At 42.4% G+C, this 19,630-nt stretch overlaps 1 protein-coding gene across 9 annotated transcripts in view; it reads left to right on the top strand.

The window, feature by feature from the left end:
* Nucleotides 1-19,630, top strand: part of PHACTR1 (phosphatase and actin regulator 1) — a 304,744-nt gene that overhangs the window by 273,056 nt on the left and 12,058 nt on the right. For all 9 annotated transcript variants that reach the window (XM_085051888.1, XM_085051887.1, XM_085051892.1 and 6 more), the window contains 2 exons: nucleotides 9,803-9,858; nucleotides 14,707-14,768. In XM_085051888.1, coding sequence (XP_084908014.1) covers nucleotides 9,803-9,858; nucleotides 14,707-14,768 — 118 coding nt within the window. The remainder of the gene's footprint in view (nucleotides 1-9,802; nucleotides 9,859-14,706; nucleotides 14,769-19,630) is intronic.

The raw sequence follows: 19,630 nt of genomic DNA, 5'->3' as shown, positions 1-19,630 counted from the left end.
CGTGGTTTTAAATTGCTAACACTGCCAACTTCTGTTATAAAAGCTTTTATTTGGAGTTCCTAGATAGTGGCTGTTCCAAGTCACTGAGTATTTTAGCTTTTGATTCATTTAGTAGAAAGTGTGTAAGTTGGTTTTTTTTTTAATCATTACCAGTGTAAAGTGCCTGTTTGGAGATCAATTTTATTTCTGCGCTATTGTTCATTTGCCTTTCTTCATACTGGCACTGGTGAATTGGTCTGTTACAAACTAATGTGGCTGGAGGTATATGTGATACAGGCTGAGAGAGCTGGGGTCGTTCAGCCTGGAGAAGGCTCCAGGGAAGCCTTAGGGCAGCCTTACAGTACCTAAAGGGGATTCTGCAAGAGAGATGGAGAGGGACTTTTTACAAGGGCGTGTAGGGATAGGACAAGGGGGAATGGCTGTACACTGAAAGACAGAGGGTTTGGATTAAATATGAGTAAGAAGTTCTTTACTATGAGGGTAGTGAGACACTGGAACAGGTTGCCCAGAGAAGCTGGTTGTCTCATTCCTGGAAATGTTCAAGGCCAGGTTGGATGGGGCTCTGAGTAGCCTGGTCTGGTAGAAGGTGTTCCTGCCCATGGCAGGGGGACTGGAGCTAGACAATCATTAAGGTTCTTTCCAACCCAAACCATTCTATGGTAATTCCTCTCTCTGTTCTTTGACTGGTCTGTAACTGCTGTGGTAACAGAGGAGACTTATCAAGTTGTCTGTGTATGTGTTGAGATTGACATCAGCAAGCTGGTAAAGCTCCCCACTGAGATTTCCTTCCTTCACATGAACAGCATTTTACGTCTTGGATTGAGATCCTTCATGATGGTCACAGATTACTTGGACTGCCAAGCAAAGGTGGTTTATTTGTTTACATGTTTTAAATGCCCCTGGCTTGATATTTTACAAGGGTTACAGTGTGTTAGTGCACATGTGAATAAGAAGATAAGGCGCTGCTGCTTTCGTCATTAAACAAATTGCATATTGGCAGTGCTAGAAGTGCAACATACCTGCTAATGCACAGGTCATGAATGTGCAGTCAGTGTGGTCCACAGAGGCCCATCAGGGGGTCTGATCTTCAAGCTAACTAAATACAGGGAAGATGGTTCCTCCATTATGTGCTTCAGCCCTCAACCCTTCCTCAGAGCCTTCTCTGCTTCTCAGGGTAGGTTCTCTGCTTCTCAGGGTTCTCTGCTTCTCAGGGTAGGTTGCATTTCAGTTTGTGGCAGCAGATTTCTCGGAAGAGGATGCTTAGCAGAGAGTGTTGCCAGGAAAGATCACTGGGGCTTTAGAAGGTGAGGAGCTTTGGGGAGTGGGGCTGTACTTCTATTATCATTCCTCAGCCTCCCTCCATGTTTTCTTCCCTGGTCCCACAGAACTTCTTCCCAGCTAAAGCATTGCTTTTTGTCCCCACCCCAAGGCCATGCCACATACATAGAGGAATAACTGCTTTATTCTTATATCAGATATGTTCAAACATCCAAGCTTCCCTGAGCAGCAGGAGCTGGGGTGGGGGAAATGCCAAGAGAGAAGGGGGTTCTGCACTTCTGGCTCTTACTTGGAGATGGCTCTGCTTTTAAGAGTATAACTTTTATGGTGACAAGCACCTGTGGCTAGAGAGATGCCCCAGATTTGTTTAATCCAAGTGGCTAAAAACACCAGGGTTGGTGTCACAGCTCCAGTCACAGCTGGCTTGGCTGCGTGACAGAGAGCTGAAGGGGTCTGGGTCCCCACATCAGGTCTGTTGTTTGGCAGGGTGGTCCATAGGATAGTCCATGAAACCGTTTAGCAACAGGAGACTGGGGACACCTTTGCAAATATAATCATGATGATCTAGTCTCCTACAGATCTTCCAAATAGAAGGTTGCACCTCAAAACTGAGTAAGTGCAGGAGTTGGTAGGAGAAGCTTTCAAAAACTAGTGTTTGGAGGAAAAAAATGTTGTATTTAACCAGGAAAAAAAACCAACTTGCTGTGAGGTGTAAGACAAATAAACCTTAAGGCTTAAGGTTCAGGTTCTAGATCTTTACTTCAGAAATGTATATTTTAAGACTCATTGCTGTAAGTATATTTGTTCACAGAGACAAAACAACACTACTATAGAGAGATTTTTAAACAAACCATTTAATAATGCCTACAGACAGCAAGCATATCTGTTCAGCTCAGATTGATTTTCGTGGTGCCATTTTACTCAAGTCATTCATAGATGGACCTTGAACTGTGAATTATGATCTCTGTAGCTTTGTAAAATCAGCTTTTAATTCAATATTATTACATTTGGTGAAGCAAGTGTCTTCTCACAATGCTGTGTCGACAACAGAAGGACAATCACTAACATTTTAGAACATTTTTTTTTCGGTTACAATGGATCCTAACATCCATCTGTTTTTTCTGGCATGCTTTAGATTTTTCAACCAGCATTTAGTACATTTTTCCCTCTGGATTGCTGGTACTCAAAAATATCCCATTTTTATTGTTCCAAAAATACATTCTTGAATTAGTTACATAGTAAATTCGCTCTTCTAAAAACAATTATTCTTTGTTTCCTACTGCAGTTGTTGGATATTTTGTTCTTGGGACTAGGGATAAGAGATTTGAGAAGTAATGCTGCAAAGCTCATGTGGTATAACTCTCTTAATTCAGCCATGCCTTTTTTTTGAATCATTTAAACTTACATGATTATATTTTATGCGAACAGCCGGCATTTGGCTGAGAGCTTTGATGTTAATGGAACAGCACAATAATGAAACTGAGGAGTCTCCATTTTAGAGCTTGAGGTGTGAGGTGTGATCTTGCAAGGTTCCACAAACCAGTAGGCATTTTGCAGTTAGTATTACTGAATAGGGGGCCAGAATCTGAATTTGTGTGTCTACCACTGCTTGGCATTATCATCAGAAAAGAAATTAAGTAATTCTTTGGGAAAATGCAGGTGTCTGCATTGTGATACTGGTCTAATGGAAGACTGATGACTGATTATTCAAGCTGTTTCTAGTCAAAGTTATAGGGCTATCTAGTCATTGCTTTATTTCTTTTAACAAAATACTGAGATCATAGCCCAAGATAATTCTGCTTTATTTGGATATTTTAAAGAAATTTGTTCTGTATATGATGGACAAGATTTTAACCTTACTCAAACATAATGAATTGTCAAAATCTACATTTTGAATATGATTCTCTTTTCCCAGGAGACCTACTCTGGGCAGGCAGTTCTTTCTTGGGAAGCTTATAACTTCCCAAAGAATAAATCAAAACCATAATAATTCAATCCCTCAGTAAGCTGAAACAGAAAAAACTGCATCATTTGCACCATGACTCAAGAATAGATTCACATGGTCTAAAGAATGGGAAAACAAATTGGTCAGTTTTAAGAGTTTTAAACAAAGGGCCAGCTTGGTTATATTTTTCACTATTCACAGATGCTTGAGCAAGCAGAAAATTTGCTGATTAGTTTTCCCAAAAATCCTCACTGCAATCTAGACTAATCAGAGCTTTGAAGTCTATATTGAAGCTGTTTCTCAACACAAAATCAAGTCTGGGATAAGGATAATTTTGGGGGGTAGTAAATGACTGCTTAGAGCCTGAATTAAAGTCTGAATAATTTTAGTTGTAAATCTGATTTTCCTGTAGAGCCCAGCTGGAAACACAACTGCAGATGTATTACGGGAACTGTAATTTGGTTGGCTCACTTTCCAGACTGTTCTGTATTTCTTGCAGTGCACTAATGCTGAGCAAAGGCATTGCCTCTCTCCTCCAGGATATGGGACTGCTGTAGCTGTCCTGGATCAAATGGTCCAGTCCAGGGAATGCGCTGGGATACAAAGGCAGAAGTAGTACCTTGCCAGTAAGGCACTGTCAGAAAATGCTTTTATCTTCAACTGATACTTAGCAGTTTTTTAGATTTGCACCAAAAGCAGACACCTCCTATCAAAATTGTCTAACTTGTTCTCTGCTAAACTCTGTCACAGTGGTGCTTCACCCATTTTCCTAGGGATGAACAGGCATGTCTGCCCACATTGGTCTGCTCTAGGCATTGCCACAGGCTTCTTTATAGCTGCAGCAGCACCACCATCTTGCTGGGGCTGAATATGCTAAATCAATAGGGAAGTGGAGAGCAGTCATTACATGATAACTGAATCGTGGCAAACACTCCTTATGGTTTTATTGCCCTAATTTCTCAGAAAAAGGAGTTATAAAGCGTATTATCATGACTGATACCAGGAGACTTGTCACATTTACCTGTGAGTGAGTTTAAAGAAAGTGGTAATCCTGCAGATTAGCCAACATCTTAGTGGAGTACAAGAATTTCATTGGTATGAAACTGTTACACTTGCTTCTTTGGGTAGGGATTTTCCATTTAATATGCCTTCAATTTATTCACTCATTGATAGAACTGTATTTAATCCCATTTGATAAATCCTGTTTAGGAGAATGATAGTTCTCTGTAAACTCTACAGTCTGGCTGGCAGTATCTGGACTGACGCTTCAGAGAAAGTAAACCTCCAGGCTTACAATGATTTTTTGCTCATTGTGCAGTGAGGTAAGGGAAGGAGGTAGTTCATTCCTGCCCTCTGCTAACAGTTAACTGGTAGAAGCAAACAAAGATTTTAATCTCCTCTGTTTTTCTCTAAATTTTCTGTACATGGTATGGGAGTGCAAGGAGCCCCTGATAGCTTCTACTTCATAAACTCTGCTATGCTATCAGCATTATTATTATTATTATTAATAGGAAAGGCAAGGTAAATTAAGACTCTTTGCTCCCATTGAATTTTCCTCATGTTGAATTACTTTGGTGATGTTAATCAACAGAGTTCTACTGGCTTCAATCACACTCATTTATGTCAACTAAAGAGCAGTGTGACAAGTAGTTCTTTGTAGCAGCTGGCTTCTCATGTGCCCAGCTCACATTTACTGCTCTGTTAGAGCAGTATCTAGGGTAGCATGAGCCCAGTTGCAGCTGGTTAAAGATATTTGCACATACAGAATAAATTCAGGAGTTGCTCCAGAGGTTGTGCCCCACTGTGCTCAGAAGTTATTTTACATTAGAGTGACTCAAGTCATAAGGAACAGCTATGTGAGCATGACTTGGCTCAGAGATGCCTTGGGGATATTCTGGACACCTCACCATACTGTTGCACCCACCAGTCCTGTTCTTGGGTCACACACACCAGATGTCACCATTCAAGCTCTGGAGAGCTTCTAGGTTCTGCCTTCCATGCCTGCAAACACTCACAGTTAATAAGCCTGGCAAGTGTATGGGGAATCATTTTCCAGCAAGCCCTATATTGTATCCAGCCATTATATTTGTGTATGACCCCACACTAGGCTCTTAAATTTTCCTGTCCTCTGGACAGAGGCAAAGATGAGTTCCCGGTACACAGAAAACACATATCCCACATCATCCTATTCACATAACAACAAGCTGGATGGCATTAACCAGCTCTTTCTTGGAGCTCATCCACAGCAAAACAAGAGATCAAGGAGAGAAAACCCATGACTCCTGGTAGGAGACAGCCTAGGCAGCCAAGAGCATCTTGCTTCAAAGATGCTGCCAGACAAAAGGGCTGCAAAAATCTGAGCTAAGGCCCCACAGCTGGTTGGCTACTGTCCTGAGAGCCCTCAGGGAATGGCCACGCTGCAGAGAAGGGTAAGCATCACTGTGTACTTCATTTAAGTGTTTTGTCATGCCCAAGGAGATGTTTTTCCTTTTATTGCTCCTGCAGAACACTGACACACATAGCAGAAATCTTTCATTCCAAGTTCTCAGTTTGCTGGGCAGGCTCCAAACAGTAGCATCAGTGCAAATGCTGCTGCTCTTTGCTGTTGCTCCCTGAAGAGATTACACCCACACCAGCCAATATTTTAGATCTACAGCAATTGATTTTGCATGATTGTTCCTCCTGGCCCCAAACTCCTACTCATCCTCCATGATGTGACCAGTCCAGCCCAGAGCAAATTCAAAAGAACAAACAAACAAAAAAATAAAAACATTTAACAAAATAAGCCCCACTATACACTGTCCTTATGAAGAACTACGCTTCTTATTGTCTAGCAGAAGGAGTGATGCATTTGATCATGCAGGGAATTAATTCAGAAAATTGCTTTGCTGTCAAGTTTATCTTTGTAAATGTGAACAAACATTTATTTTTTTTACTGACAATCTCATTTGGATATTACTTTTTCAGTGAAATCGTAGCAAGGCTTTCCTTATGTCACCATAAATCTTAGGAAGGTTTCCTTTGTAGTAAAACTTTTGTCACAGTGTATTTGCAAAACTGTTGTAATCAATATTGCAAAAACATATGAAGTATAAACCAAGCAATACATTGTAAAGCACAAATTACAAAAAACTTTCCTGTCCTCTTGAATGCCTGAAGCATATTCCAAAACTGTATAGATGGGACAGTGAAGGTCAGGCATGTTCACACAAGGGATTTCAAATACAGAAAGTGCTGCTAGAGGTGGTTACTTGTTAAGGCCTGTCTTGACTGTTCCTTGGTTAGACACCTGCACTCACTTAGTTTGATGAAACAGCCAGAGTTACCTTTCTGATCAACAGCAGCACCGCACATCCCACTCCATCCTTGCAGTTTTCACAAGCAGATCCATTCTTTGCCATGGCACCAGGTTCCTTCCTCACCTCTATTTTCTCCCGTTTATTCTGATTGTGCTGCTAATGAGACATCTTTTCCTGACCTGTGGCCTCCTGATCGCCTCATGCAGCCTCTGTGATGTTAAATGAAATAAGGCACAGCAGCAAGCCAGCAGTCAAACCGCTGAAATCAACCTCTGCAAGCTAGGTGGGCTTCATTAACAATTTTTTATTCTGGGCAGCACAGGAAGGAAAGCAGAAGAGGGGAGCCATCACCACTGGTGTTTGGCAAGGTCAGAGCTGCATGCTGGTGATGGTGTACTGAAATTTAGTGTGAAAGAAAAAGATGTGTCACTGCAGCCATAGCAATAAAGCAAGAGCTGCTTGTGTTTCTTGATTTACAGTATCTATAACTAGTATCAAGATTTTCAAGGACTAACAGAGATGTTAACAGCTGCTCAACATCTGGCAAACCAAGAAATTAGGAGGCAAGACACAAGAACGAAAATGATGCTGTTCTGTGGAGCTGGTGGAGGTGTTTGTAAAGCCCTGACAGTTTGGGGGCAGAAGTCACTGTAACAGCATGAGAAGAAATTAAATTAAATGAGCAAGAGACCATGAAAAGAGATAATTGGGAGAGCTTGGAAGGGAAGGGCTGTGGAAGGGGCTGGGTTTGTTTGAGGAGCTCATCAAGAAGGGACTTAAAATGAAGGAGCAGGCTCAGCCAGTCCCACAGGATGATGGAAATGGGAGTGTAACAGCAATTCATGGAGGTGAAAACAGACACTGGTAGTGGAGGCCAGGAACCTCCACAGCTTCTATTTATGACCTTCTTTATCCTTCAGCTCTGCTTTAGTGCTTGCACTGTAAGGACTAATTACGATTTTGTTCCACTACAAAGATACCTTTGCTTTTCCTACTGCCTAGGTCATATTATTAAAAATTCTTGGGATTATAAAACCCCTGAAGTGATTGACAACCCATGAATTAATCTATCCAAAGTGTCATGGCTTTTTCTGCTGTGCACCACCATTTAGGTAGGAGCACTCTGCAGCCTGAAAAGGGTGGATACTGGGATCTACAACCTAATTTGACTCTTGATGGGGAACATGGGTATCCTTGCCTGGCTTTCACTAGGAGGCCCTACCAGTGTGGGGAAGAATCCCATGATCTATAGGTCCTGAGCAGCACAGGAGTAGAGGGTGCTCTAAGATGAAATCTCTGTTCTCTTGTGTGGAAGCAATGACTTGGTGAAGCAAAAGTTTTGTTTAAATGCATCTACTTCGTGGCAGGTACCTCACTAATCACGTGGTAGACTTGAGCCTTGTTGCAAATCACCTCTGTAGGTAAATAAAACTTCTGCCTTCTGTTAGAAATGTCCTAGTGTGAACTGTTCATGACAGAACAGCTTTCTGAGTCCTTCAATCCCTGTTTCTTTGGAAAGGGGAGCACCTTTTGGGGTGCATTTTCTTCTTTCTCTTTTTACTATGGAGTCTGTTTCTGTAGAAGCCATCCACATGCTGGATGGCTGGAGTTCATCCTGAACATCCCTCTGGTGCATCCTCCTGTAAAGCATCATGGCACATTTATAGCACAATTCCTGCAGACACACATGGTGGGGATAAAAGTGGCAACTTTTTCTCTTTGGTTCTCATGTGCTGCTAGAAAAAACGTAGTTTTAACTGCTTCACAGTCCTAAGGTGAAGTCTCCCATTAGCAACAGCTTCTGTATCTTAAAGATGGCAATGGCAAGCACTTGAATAGCACTTTCTGTCTTAAAGTACTTTGCAGACATTCTTTACTTCTGAATTAAGGATCAGTTTCTGTCCCTTTCAACACTTTTCTAATGAGATAAATGTTCAGTCTGGATGAGAAAGGGACAGAGCTCCTGACTTCAAATTCTACAATGGAACAAAGCCATGTTCTGCTGTTTTGTTTTTGTGGTGTAAAGTGCCCCCAGAGGACATATGGCTGATATCATCTCTGCTGGTAGAAATCTTCAGACTGTGTAAAATCAGGTGCCTATAAATCTTCTGCCTTCAAACAGCTGGTGTAGGAGGTGGGCTCCTACCCACTGCCTGTGCTTCATTCAGCCCTGTGCTCTGCACACAGTGTGAGGGGCAGAGGTCTTGAATTGGCACACACATGAGCTCCTGGCTCTGGAGAAGGCTTGGGATGTGTGCACCAGCAGCTTAGCCCCTGTGTGGTGAGGAGCCACTGTCAGACATCTCTCATCCAGCCTTGCAGAGCCAGCTCCATTTCTGGGTCAGGGTAACATTCATTGCAGAAGATGAAGCCATGCAGCATTCTTATAATTTCCTATCAGTGCCCAGTAACTCGTAGGAAAACTGGTCCAGCTGGCAGAGACTGGGGCCCTCAAGTTGGAAATGTCTCTGAATGACCATGTCTGAAGGCAGAGGAGGAGACAGAATTCTGTCCTCTCGTTGGTATCATTGACAAAACTCCCATTGACTCGGATAAGAGTATGAGGATGCCCAACAGTGCTGACTTCTGATGTCATCTCTTTGCTTTACTTTGTTTTGCAAAGACCCTTTTGTGCTTGCATTGTATTCTGAATATTCAGATCATTCCTATGTACAGAGTCCCCATTTGTAATTAGATTATGGTGTTTGTGACCCTATTATGTACAGGTTGACTAGCAAGTCACACTGATCCTTCAGTATAGGATTTAATGAAAGCCACAAGAGGAGGAGGAGGAGGAGGAGGAGGGCTGCTATTGTTCTGCGCTCAGTGCTGTCAAACAGTCTTTTGCTTTTTCTGTGGACTGTGTCTGTGTGTTCAAATGCTGTTTGAACAAATGGGGTGCAGTCAGGAGGCTGGCGAGAGGGCAGCAAGGGGGTTAGCTGGATCCTAGCTAGAAATACTCATGCAAGCCAGGAAGCAGGCATGGAAGGAAGGAAATTAAGTGGAGACATCTGTGTGGCTTAGCTTTCAGCAGCTCTGCCTGGGGTAGGGATGGGAGAGTCATGCCTAAGATGACATAACGTATTTTGTCTTTCATGGGTTGGAAACTGCGAAAGCAAAGCATGGTCTGTGTCACGCATGGTCTGGGCATACCAAGTACATAATGGAGCAGTGTCAGTGCTTTCTGTTCTGCCTTTCACACCCCAAAGTAACTCTTCAAAACAGAGAACTGAGGAGAATATGATATGGTCCAAAAACTGATCTTGGGCTTTTTTCGCAGACGACTGAGCCAGAGGCCAACCGCTGAAGAATTGGAGCAGAGGAACATACTGAAACGTAAGTCCTGATTCTGCTGACATTTAACCTGAAGCCAGACAGTTTGGGCTAGATTTCATGTACATTTGGTGGTTTTTGTAAGCATCAATTATTCTGTGTAAGCATCACTAATAATAATTTAAATAAATGAAGGGCATCATAAATGCAAATAAGTGTGGAAGTCTGTAATAACATCTACATCTGCAGAAACAGTTTTTTTAAATCGGAGTCAGTAAATTTACAAGAGTAAATAAGCTGTGGAGGAAAAAACCCAGATGTTGAATGACATTCCAAACAGGGGGTCAGTCATCCTGAAAAGCCTCCTTTATGCTGCACCTACATAGATGAGCATCCCATTGTAAGTTAGTCATGACATTAGGGCATAGCTTGATTAGCTTTCCTAAAAATCTTTGCAGCAATCTACACTAGCTGGAGTCTTTATTCAATTTAAAAAAGAATCCAATGTGACTCAGGGTTATTTCCCTGAAATGTTCCCCAGAAACCCTTCCTTTAAATCAGCCAAAAAATTGCTGGTAGATCCTCAGCATGTGATATTATAAAGAGACAAAATACTATTTAGAAATCCTGAACCAAGTTAAGTCAGTAGATACAATGCCACTGACTTCAAGGGAAGCTGGACTGAGTTCAACTTTCATAACCTCATGAATGAACAGGAAGAAAATGACAGTCTCTTTACTCGCATGCAAGTGGCTTGAATATTAAAAAAACAAAAAAGCTGTTTATCTAGTTGTTATTGTTACTTTGGAAACAGAAAACAAAAGAAACAAGTTCTTCCCATTTTAAGTTAGTAAATGCATCTTTCCAGGAAAATTTTTAAAAATTACTACAGAAAAAGGTATTCCTTAACAGTATCTCATACACAATATCTCCTTAGGTAGGTCCATAATTCTTCTCTTGTTCAAATAACTGCATTGTATAGAATCATAAAAATGTGGTAGCAGAAGATTAATTCTTTGAAAATCAGCAGAATTCATTTATTGAATACTTCAAAATCAAATTCTTAGCAAATTAGTGCTAATGTTAACGCCCAGCAGGGTCTTTCCATCTGTTCATGTTATTACACATGGTAGACAAAGAGAGAGAGCTAGAGGGACCACTGTCAATGCAAAGAGGAGAAGAGACTGGACAGCAGAACAGCATGGGCAAGCCTGAGGCTGCCAGAAAATCCATTTGTTTGGGACCAGCCCTTTCTTAATAGCTGTGCTCCTACTGTCTACTCCTAACTCCGGTGACTGGCTGCTGGAGGAAATCAGGGGCAGAACCTGGGGAAAGAGCTGGCACATCCAGATGTGATTGTCTCACAGGGGCACAGCAGAACAGCTGGAGAAGGGGGGACCTGCAACGTGACTGATGCCAGGCTCGGGCGCAGAGGGACAGAGGCCAATTCTCTGGCAGCTCATGTTGTCATCCCGGGCCCTGTGAACAAACACATGTCTGGCACCACCTGGCACTGCGTGACCAGCAAACACTGCCTGGCACGGGGGAAGGTGGGCTCTTGGGCCCCTGCTGTGGCAGCAGTGTTTGAGCCAGCGTCAGCAGAGAGCAGAATCTCCAGCACTGGGTGCCTTGCAGACAGTCCTAGAGGTCATGTTGCCAAGCACAGCAGTCACGTAGCACCCTAAAGATGGCTTACATTTCAGAGGAATTACCCCCTGCGTGACATCAGTTTCTTTTGTAATTGAATAAAGGCTCTTAAATGACACAGATGTTTGAAAATATTGCCCTGAATCCAGAATCATATTGTATTTCCTAAATGGAATTTTTGAAGCTCACTTTAACACAGATCTGCCCCAAAACATATGTGTCTTGGTAGACAAATAGCTTCCTTATAATAGGAAAGAGTAATGTGGTATTTTCAAGGCATTCCGACTTTTGGTGAACCACAGCAGGAAAGAAAAAATTTAAATAGTTACATAATTAAAAAAAGAAAGCATAAACATGCTCTACCCTTAAACAAGTAAATACAAATATTTTCTGGTTTGTTCATTACTTTGTGTCCTTCCTCTAGATTCCTGAGGAGGATTATAATAAATATAATGGAGTGTAGGGAAAGAGAAACTTAGGAAGTGATAATAAAAAGACTGTAAATTCTCTGCATAAGCAGGTCAAGCAATTTGCAAAAGCCCAGTTTTGTGCATGCACACACACATGCACACACAAAAAAAAGAAAACCTATCAAGCTCTCCAGTAGACTAAACAGGATTTTCTCTGCAGTTAAAGCTGAAATCTCTCTGATGAAAATGTCATGTCTGGTACCATGATGTTCCTATTACATGTGTAACTGCATTACTGCCCGTGCTGATGGGTAAAATTGAGGCAAAATGTGGTTGGACACTCAGTCTCAATGCATGAATTGAACACTTCCTAGCTCTGTGCTGCTGCAATAATTATGAGTTATCTTTACAAGAGCAAAGCATCCATTGCTAAGTTCTGCTACTTGCTGATAGCAGCAGTGAGATCACAGCAGCCACAGCAAGGAAACAGAGCAGAGACAACTGGTGCTTGCAGGGTCCTTCACTGAAGTATAACCCATATTTAGTGTTATATTACTGACTCATATTTAGGTCAAAGGCATGTAGTGGGAGGAGTCTGGACCTGCAGGGTTCGTTTGAAGACTAAAGAACACTTTGCAGTTATAATTGCTGTCCAAGTGTGTGAGGAAGGATGCCTCAGTCCCCTGTTATGCACCACCCTTGTGCCGCTTCACAGGTGGCTAAAAGTAGTCCAGTTGTCAGCCTGGCACACTCAGGGTTGCATAAATTCCTCACAAATGATGGTTGAATGCCTCAATCTGTATCGGGGGACATTTCACACTGGCACAGAAATCGGACATGAAAATTGCACCTGCATCCACCCACTCACCCTGACACACAGGTTTAGAGAAACAGAGAATCTCCTGAACACCTGAGATAAAATAAAGCATCAGTTCTGTAGCTTCACAAGATTGGCATGACTTAATTTCAAAGAAATAGCTAAAACAAAGTCACTTTCTAGTTTTGAAGGAGAATGTATTCCTGTTTTCCAGCTTTTACCTAGCCAAAGTCTTAAGCCTGCCTGGCTGTCTCTGAAGGTGGGTGGCTGGGCTGAGAGTGAAGAACATCAGATGCCAAGGACAAAAATGAATAGCCATAACTAAGTTTTGTGCATAACTCCTTGGCTGTTTGCAGTTCTACCCTGACTCTGTATGGATTCTCTTTAGTGCTGTGTCTGAAAGCAGGCATTTGCAGGACCAACTCCTCCAAATTTATGCCACAAAGGGAAGAAAAAAGTTGCTAGAGTATCAATTGCTAGAAGAGAATCCAGCACAGTAGGGACAGAAACCACTGAAAGAGGAAAATTATATTTATCAGAGTAAGTCCTTCAGTGATCGCTTTAAAAGACAGTTGTGACTCTCTGCTGTCTTGTGTTCTTTTTACTCCCCTACTGGTTTCCTTCCTTTTGAAAATATAAGCAGTATTATTGGTAAAATGGCATTTAAGATCAGAAGTGTAGTGTGAAACATCATAACATTGACAGGTTCTTTGTCCACTTTGGTGGAGATTTCCCAGTCCTGCTGAAGTCAGTGAGCAGTTGTGATAGCACTGTCAGCTCTATGGTCCTGAGCAGCAAGAAATCTGGTTTCCCTCCTCACCTGCTCAGAGGCTTCGTTGGTTTCTAAGTCTTAGGTCTCATTTCTTGTGGGGAAAGCCCCAGTTTTCTAGTGAGAGTGCTGGCTTGTGCTCCCACAGCTGAAGAAGCTGTGGCTGGTGGACTGTTACTGCTACTCTGCAGGAGGTGCCTGCTCCATCTGCAGGATCAGCAGAGGGGAACCTGGGATTCCCCCTTGAGTGCAGTCCCAAGTTTAACAATTTAAATCAAGGCATCTATCCTCAGCTAGCCTTTGAGGTCCATAATCTCCCCTGCAGGGAGTTATTCCTGCCTGAGCTAGTCCTATCTGAGCAAAAACTGGATCCCAGCAGGGGCCCAGAGTTATCACTGGTAAAGCTGATGAGTTGTTTGCTCTCACCAGTTTTGCACTGGCATGGTTGGAGTAAGGAGCATTTCAGCCGTCAGCAAAGCACTGGAGACAGATCCTAACTGATCGAGAAGCTGAGTACCTGGAAACCTGGGATCTTAGTGACTTTGCTGAAGTTCAGCGCAAAGACAATGCATGACAGCCTGCTCCTAAATTGAAGAGGAGTTAGTGTACTCAGATGTTATTGTGCTCTTGTGGGAGAAGAGTTGAGGCATGCCCTGGTAAGAACTTGAGCACATGATCCTTTGGCTTAATGTTAGAAGTTAATTGCCCTAGGATGTGCTTTTATGCTCCAGTGTGATACTTTGAAAGCTCATGATGGAAGGACACACTCTCCTTAACTCTACTCAAGCCATGGGAAGTTGCACAATTTGCCTGGCACCTCTATTCCAAAGGTTTTTTCTATTATCTCCAAAGAGTAGCTTCAAGAAATTCTTCTGTGGATAGAAAAAAAAAAAAAAAGCCTGTGTTTCTTTCCCAACCACTGACCTTGCAGAATCCAACCACATCGTAGCTGAGCCCCCTGAGGTCACCAGGCCTGTAGGCAGGGAGATAACATTTTTTGAAGAGCTGGCTTGGTGCCCAGCCCCTCTAGAAAGTGACACACATGAAGAGGTGCCAACACAGGGAAAGGAAGGAAGCTGTAGATGTTTTATGAAGCGTGTGAAGCAGCGCAGTAGCTATGGATCAAGGATATTCACCAGGCCCTGAGGGACATACTGTGCATCAGAGAGATCCTGAAACATTAATATACTGATGGAAAGGCTTATTTTGTTGCAAACTGTGCATGCCTGATGAGTCCACAGTCTGAGATCCTTGTAAATCTTTTACAGCCCGGAATGAGCAAGAGGAGCAGGAGGAAAAACGAGAGATTAAGAGAAGATTAACACGTAAGGTGAGAAGCAGCTTTGATCCTATTATGACACTACTGTAACTTTCTCCCTACTGCACATTTTTTTGCCTTTTTCCTTTTCTTCAGCACCATTTTCAAAAGTATAGTGTGAAACAAGTCTTAAAAAATATCTTTAGAAGAAATCACCAATATTGCAGGGTATAAGTCCACAGAGAGTGAAGGAAACCACTTTGCAGGCTATTGCTGGTAACATTTCAAACAGAACAAAAGAAGATCTTCTCTTTATAACTGAACAGTGAAGGATGGAGACCAGCATTTACAAGGTCCAGTGCTTCTTATTAATATAATGGCTTCTGTAGCCATTGCAGAGAGCAAAGTTAAAGCAATGCTGATTTGAAAATTCCACCAAAAAAACCCTCATAAAAGGAAGCAAAACATTTTTTAGAAAGGGAGGTTGTCAATTGAGGCATTTAAACTAAATAGAGACAAGCATTTGCAAAAAAGCATATTGTGCAGAAAACAATCTTGAATTGGCAGGGAAGGACAAACAAAACAGCATCACTTGATTTGAAAGTCATTTACTCTTAAAACTGAAGAACGGTCATTTTAGATACACACATTCAGTTTTGCAGCTGGCATAAATGTCTATGGATGCCCAAACATACACAGTGCACAATCCATCCTGTTATTGCAGATAAACTTTCTTTCACCACTGACATATTTCCTATCTCCAGAGGTGAAGAAAGCCCCCTAAAAACTCACATACTTGTGAAACACCACCATTCCCTTTCTGTACAGTTTTAGATAGCTTAGTTTTTTTAACCCATGTGATCACAGCTTTTGTGGTATAAATAATAGCAAGGAAAGGTCTCTCTATGTGTGGAAAGGTTACACTCAGAGAACTGGATTGCTTTCTTCCATTGTTAAAAATCTCATGCCTTATTCTCAGTTCATGTAAATAGGCAGAATTCTTGGTCACCAGTGGGGGGATCCTGCTGGTGTCTACAGGAGCTAGAGAGCCATAATGTTTTTAAAACACTTATATTCCTGAGCACAGTGACAAGGATGGTTTTGCATTCCCTCGTAGCACTGCCTGAAAGAAAAGATCCTAACTGCATTGCAGATGTTTCATGGGACTGAGGCTCTGCGCAAAGGGTGGAAATACCATTTTACCAGGCTTTCAATTTCCCTGTACATTGAAGGGTAAACACGTGCAGGAATCCAGCATAGAGCTTGATGCCATTTGAGGAGTAGCTGTAATAGATACAGAGCAAAGCTTCCCATACACAGTCTGCCACCTAAGAAGTGAGGGCACACGTTCCCATCCTACACAATTCTGTAGGAAAGGTACAGAGCACAGGAATTGTCTGTCACAGGCAGAGGCACAGCTCAACTAAAGCACCCACGCTGGCACTGCTTCACATCAGTACCTGCTCCCTAAAACCTCGGCAGTTTTCTGTGAGATTTCTTGCTTTGCTTTGTTTGCACTTTTACATAGGAACAACAGGGAGAGCGGCGTCAGTCTGAGGCCCTGGCAGCTGGCTCTTTAATGTTCATACCGCTGTTCCTGGTCACATTCCTTTTAGTCTTTTTTTGGCTTCCTCTCTAGTTAAGATTTTTCTCCCTCGCATTTCTGAGGTTGATAGCAACATAAATTAACATTGTTTGATTTGGATTGTCTTTTTAAACTGTTGCAAGTTGTTCTAGTAGCTCATGTCATTTTAATGAAAGAACCGCAGGGCTGATCTAACAACAGATTTTGTTCTCACCTACCAAACATACCATCATAAAAGCTCAGAAATCACTAGAGAAAAGAAGTGAATAAAGTGTGCAAGTGTTTTTGGTAACAACTAAAAATGCCAACCACTGAGTGAATCCTGCAAAAATAGTTGTTATTCCCCAGCTGTGTCTTTCATGAGCCTGTCCCAGATGTGTCGTTGTGTTTACAGCAGAGTGGCAAGCTCCTTCTGTCGGTTTGTACTGAAGCCTTATTACCAAAGGATTTTAAACCTCAGATCAAGCAGAAGCTTAATTGAGCACAGCAAGTGTGTTGCACAGCAGCCCTTTCTGTTTGCACTGAGTTCTCAAGCGCACACATGCCCTCAGGGCAAATTCAACATAAGGAAAGTCTGCCATGTTGCCTCTTTTATAAATGTGTGTAGCTGGGAATAAGAAGGGAAGTGAGTTCTGTGGAAGCCACTGATGAGACCTTTGACCTTGCACTACAGAAACTGCTGCTGTCCCCAGCTTTTTTTTGGTGGCAACATTCCAACTCCAGGAGAAGAATCCACTCCATCCATAAAAAAGCTGTTCTTAAAATTCCTTCAGCACTGACATTTTGTTACAGTGTTATGATGATAAGTTGTAACATGACATGCTGTAATAAGTAAGATTACCTTGCTAGGTCTAGATGCCTTATTAAAGTCAGCAATAAACACTCAGTTGAATTCATCATCTGGACAGGCAATTTCTAAAAGAAAACTATAAAGAAATCAGGTGACCTATAGCAAGCATCCCCTTTCAGCACTTTGCATCCTCTCAGACTCATCTAGCTCCAGATTAACTGGGATGAAGAGTAGCTACCATTCAAATAACAAAATGAAGGCAAATGCTATTGGGTAAGTTTCTCAGTAGCTCCTGTCCCTCCTGACTGAGGAAGGAGAAGGGAAGCATATTTGCCTCCAGCTGAGATGCCCACAGCTGGGATCTGCACACCCAGCCACCCCTGTCCCCTCTCTCCCTGCCCCTCAGGCCCATCAAGCACCTTTGGGCACATTGACTTGCATCATTTGAGTGGAAGGACATGCGGATTAGGAAGGTTTTTTCTCTGAGCACTGGTCTCAAGCCCCAGCCCATTCCAAGAATATTAATGTGCAGCAGCTCTCTGGGAGAAGTGTTGCAGGTGGGTCACATCTACAGGGAGATCTGGGCACTCAGGAATTACTACCAAGGATGTATCCTCTCTGAACCACGGTGAACTTGGCCAAGGACCAAGGCAATTAACACAAGCCTGAATGTCCCTTGAGGACTTCCATTATAGAGAGAGAATCGTAGCCTGGATTAATAGAACATGTTGAGAATCACTTGCAAAGTGGAATAGAACTCTTCCTACCTTCTCTTCCTTTAAATGGCACCATACTCCCCAATGCCCGGCGCTGTTTACTGCTTCCTGTCCCCCCACTGCCAATAGCTTATTTTTCCCAGAGTTCTAGCTCCAAAATGAAATCTGTCAAATGAGAGCTGTAATATTGACAGCCAAAATGATGAGGCGTGGCTGTTTCTTAAAATCCATGCAATAATCTGAAATCTTTGCTCCTGTTAAATTCCAGCCCTGGTCCAATTTGAACTCTCTGTTCACTGGTGCCTATCTGGGAAATGTCTTGCTTGCTTGAAGATGTTCAAGCTTTTCTTTAACTGACCTCCACTGGCTTGCATCAGCAAAAGCTGTTGAAAATAATGAACTCTTGAGAGAGATGGGACTCATCAGAGAGAGGTGAGAGAGAGCCAGCGGGGAGGAGAAAGGTCAGAGCAGAAAAAAATGTTAGTGGCTAATTTGGATAAACTGTATTTATAGTCAGAAGGAAAGGTCTTCAGGGCATTTTTTATCACATTCTGCTCCTATGTCTTTACCAGAGAAGGTGGGGGGCAAAGGAGAGAGGAGGTTGTGTGTGCTGCTGGTTAGGGTTTATAACTTTTCAGCTTGGTTTCTTCCTTAAATAACAACTATAACATTTTAATGAGGTAACAGAGCAGGCAATGATGATGTGCCAAGACAGCAAGTTTCCTTGGTGACTGAAGTGAAGCAAACTCAGTATTTTGCATTTGATTAAATCCCAAGACCAGACTGGCAGGAGTAGGTCCCCCCCACTTTACCTGGTGGTGGTGCTTGGGTTTGCTTCATTTCCCATGCCACAGACAAAGGGAGCTGTGTTAAACCTTCCCTTTGAAATTGCATTAGAATCAAAGCCTGGAAAATGCCCATTTGTATCTACACTGCTCCAGAATATACAGAAGAAAATCTGACCTCCTGTGACAATATGTGAGAGATCTTGTCCTCATTTACTGCTTTTGCATTAATACAAATCCATTTATTTTGAAAGGGAATTTTACCCTGGTTCACTCTCAAATAAGGAGTCACTCGCCATAGAATTACTCTGCTCCCTCAGCTCACAGATCTTCACAAATAGGTTAATAGAAATGCAAATGCCCAGGTAGTGCACACAGAAGGTATCCAGACACACTCATGCACATACATCCCTTTGACGTTAACAGAAGCGAATAAAAAAGGGTCCAGCTCAGTGAGAACCCCTTCTCCCTGCTTGGAGCACCACACTTCGTGCAGACAATCATTTCAGGCCTTTGGCCATGTCCTTGTCCTGTAATTTTTTAATGTGCCCTATTCGTTCTGCCTGTTAAAAGAGGTCATTCTCAGGTGCTGCTCGAGATGGGCTCTGTAGCATTAAGCAATTTAGACCCAAAAAGCCACATCTCACAGGTCATAAAAATAAACTGCAAGGTGAGATCTCAGGTGAGCTGTGCCCTCAACTCGGACAAACACTGAACTGACACCTGCAGTGGGGCTGCTTACAGTCTGTCCTGCATAGCTGTTTCCCCAGCTATTCGAGTTAAGAGAGCTCTGGGCAGCTCAAACATACTGCAAGACCCTCACACAAGAGGTAACAAGAAATCTCTGCAATGGCATGAGGAGAAGGCAGGGAAATTTGTTAACCATTCAAATGATGTAGCTTTAATTAATGGCTTTTAGAAAATGACTTAGTGTGGTTGTCTCTCTCTTTACATTTAGCATGATCAGATTGGCACTTTGGTTTGATGTACTGAATATATTTTGTGTGCATGTATTTATATATGGAAATATATGTAGATTTATGGCTACACATGAGCTA

The sequence above is a fragment of the Lichenostomus cassidix genome, chromosome 2, assembly GCF_008360975.1.
Source record: "Lichenostomus cassidix isolate B80296 chromosome 2, HeHo_3.0, whole genome shotgun sequence".
Classification (NCBI taxonomy): Eukaryota; Metazoa; Chordata; class Aves; order Passeriformes; family Meliphagidae; genus Lichenostomus; species Lichenostomus cassidix.
The sequence above is the reverse complement of the archived record's forward strand: the minus strand, read 5'-3'. Positions and strand labels throughout refer to the sequence as shown.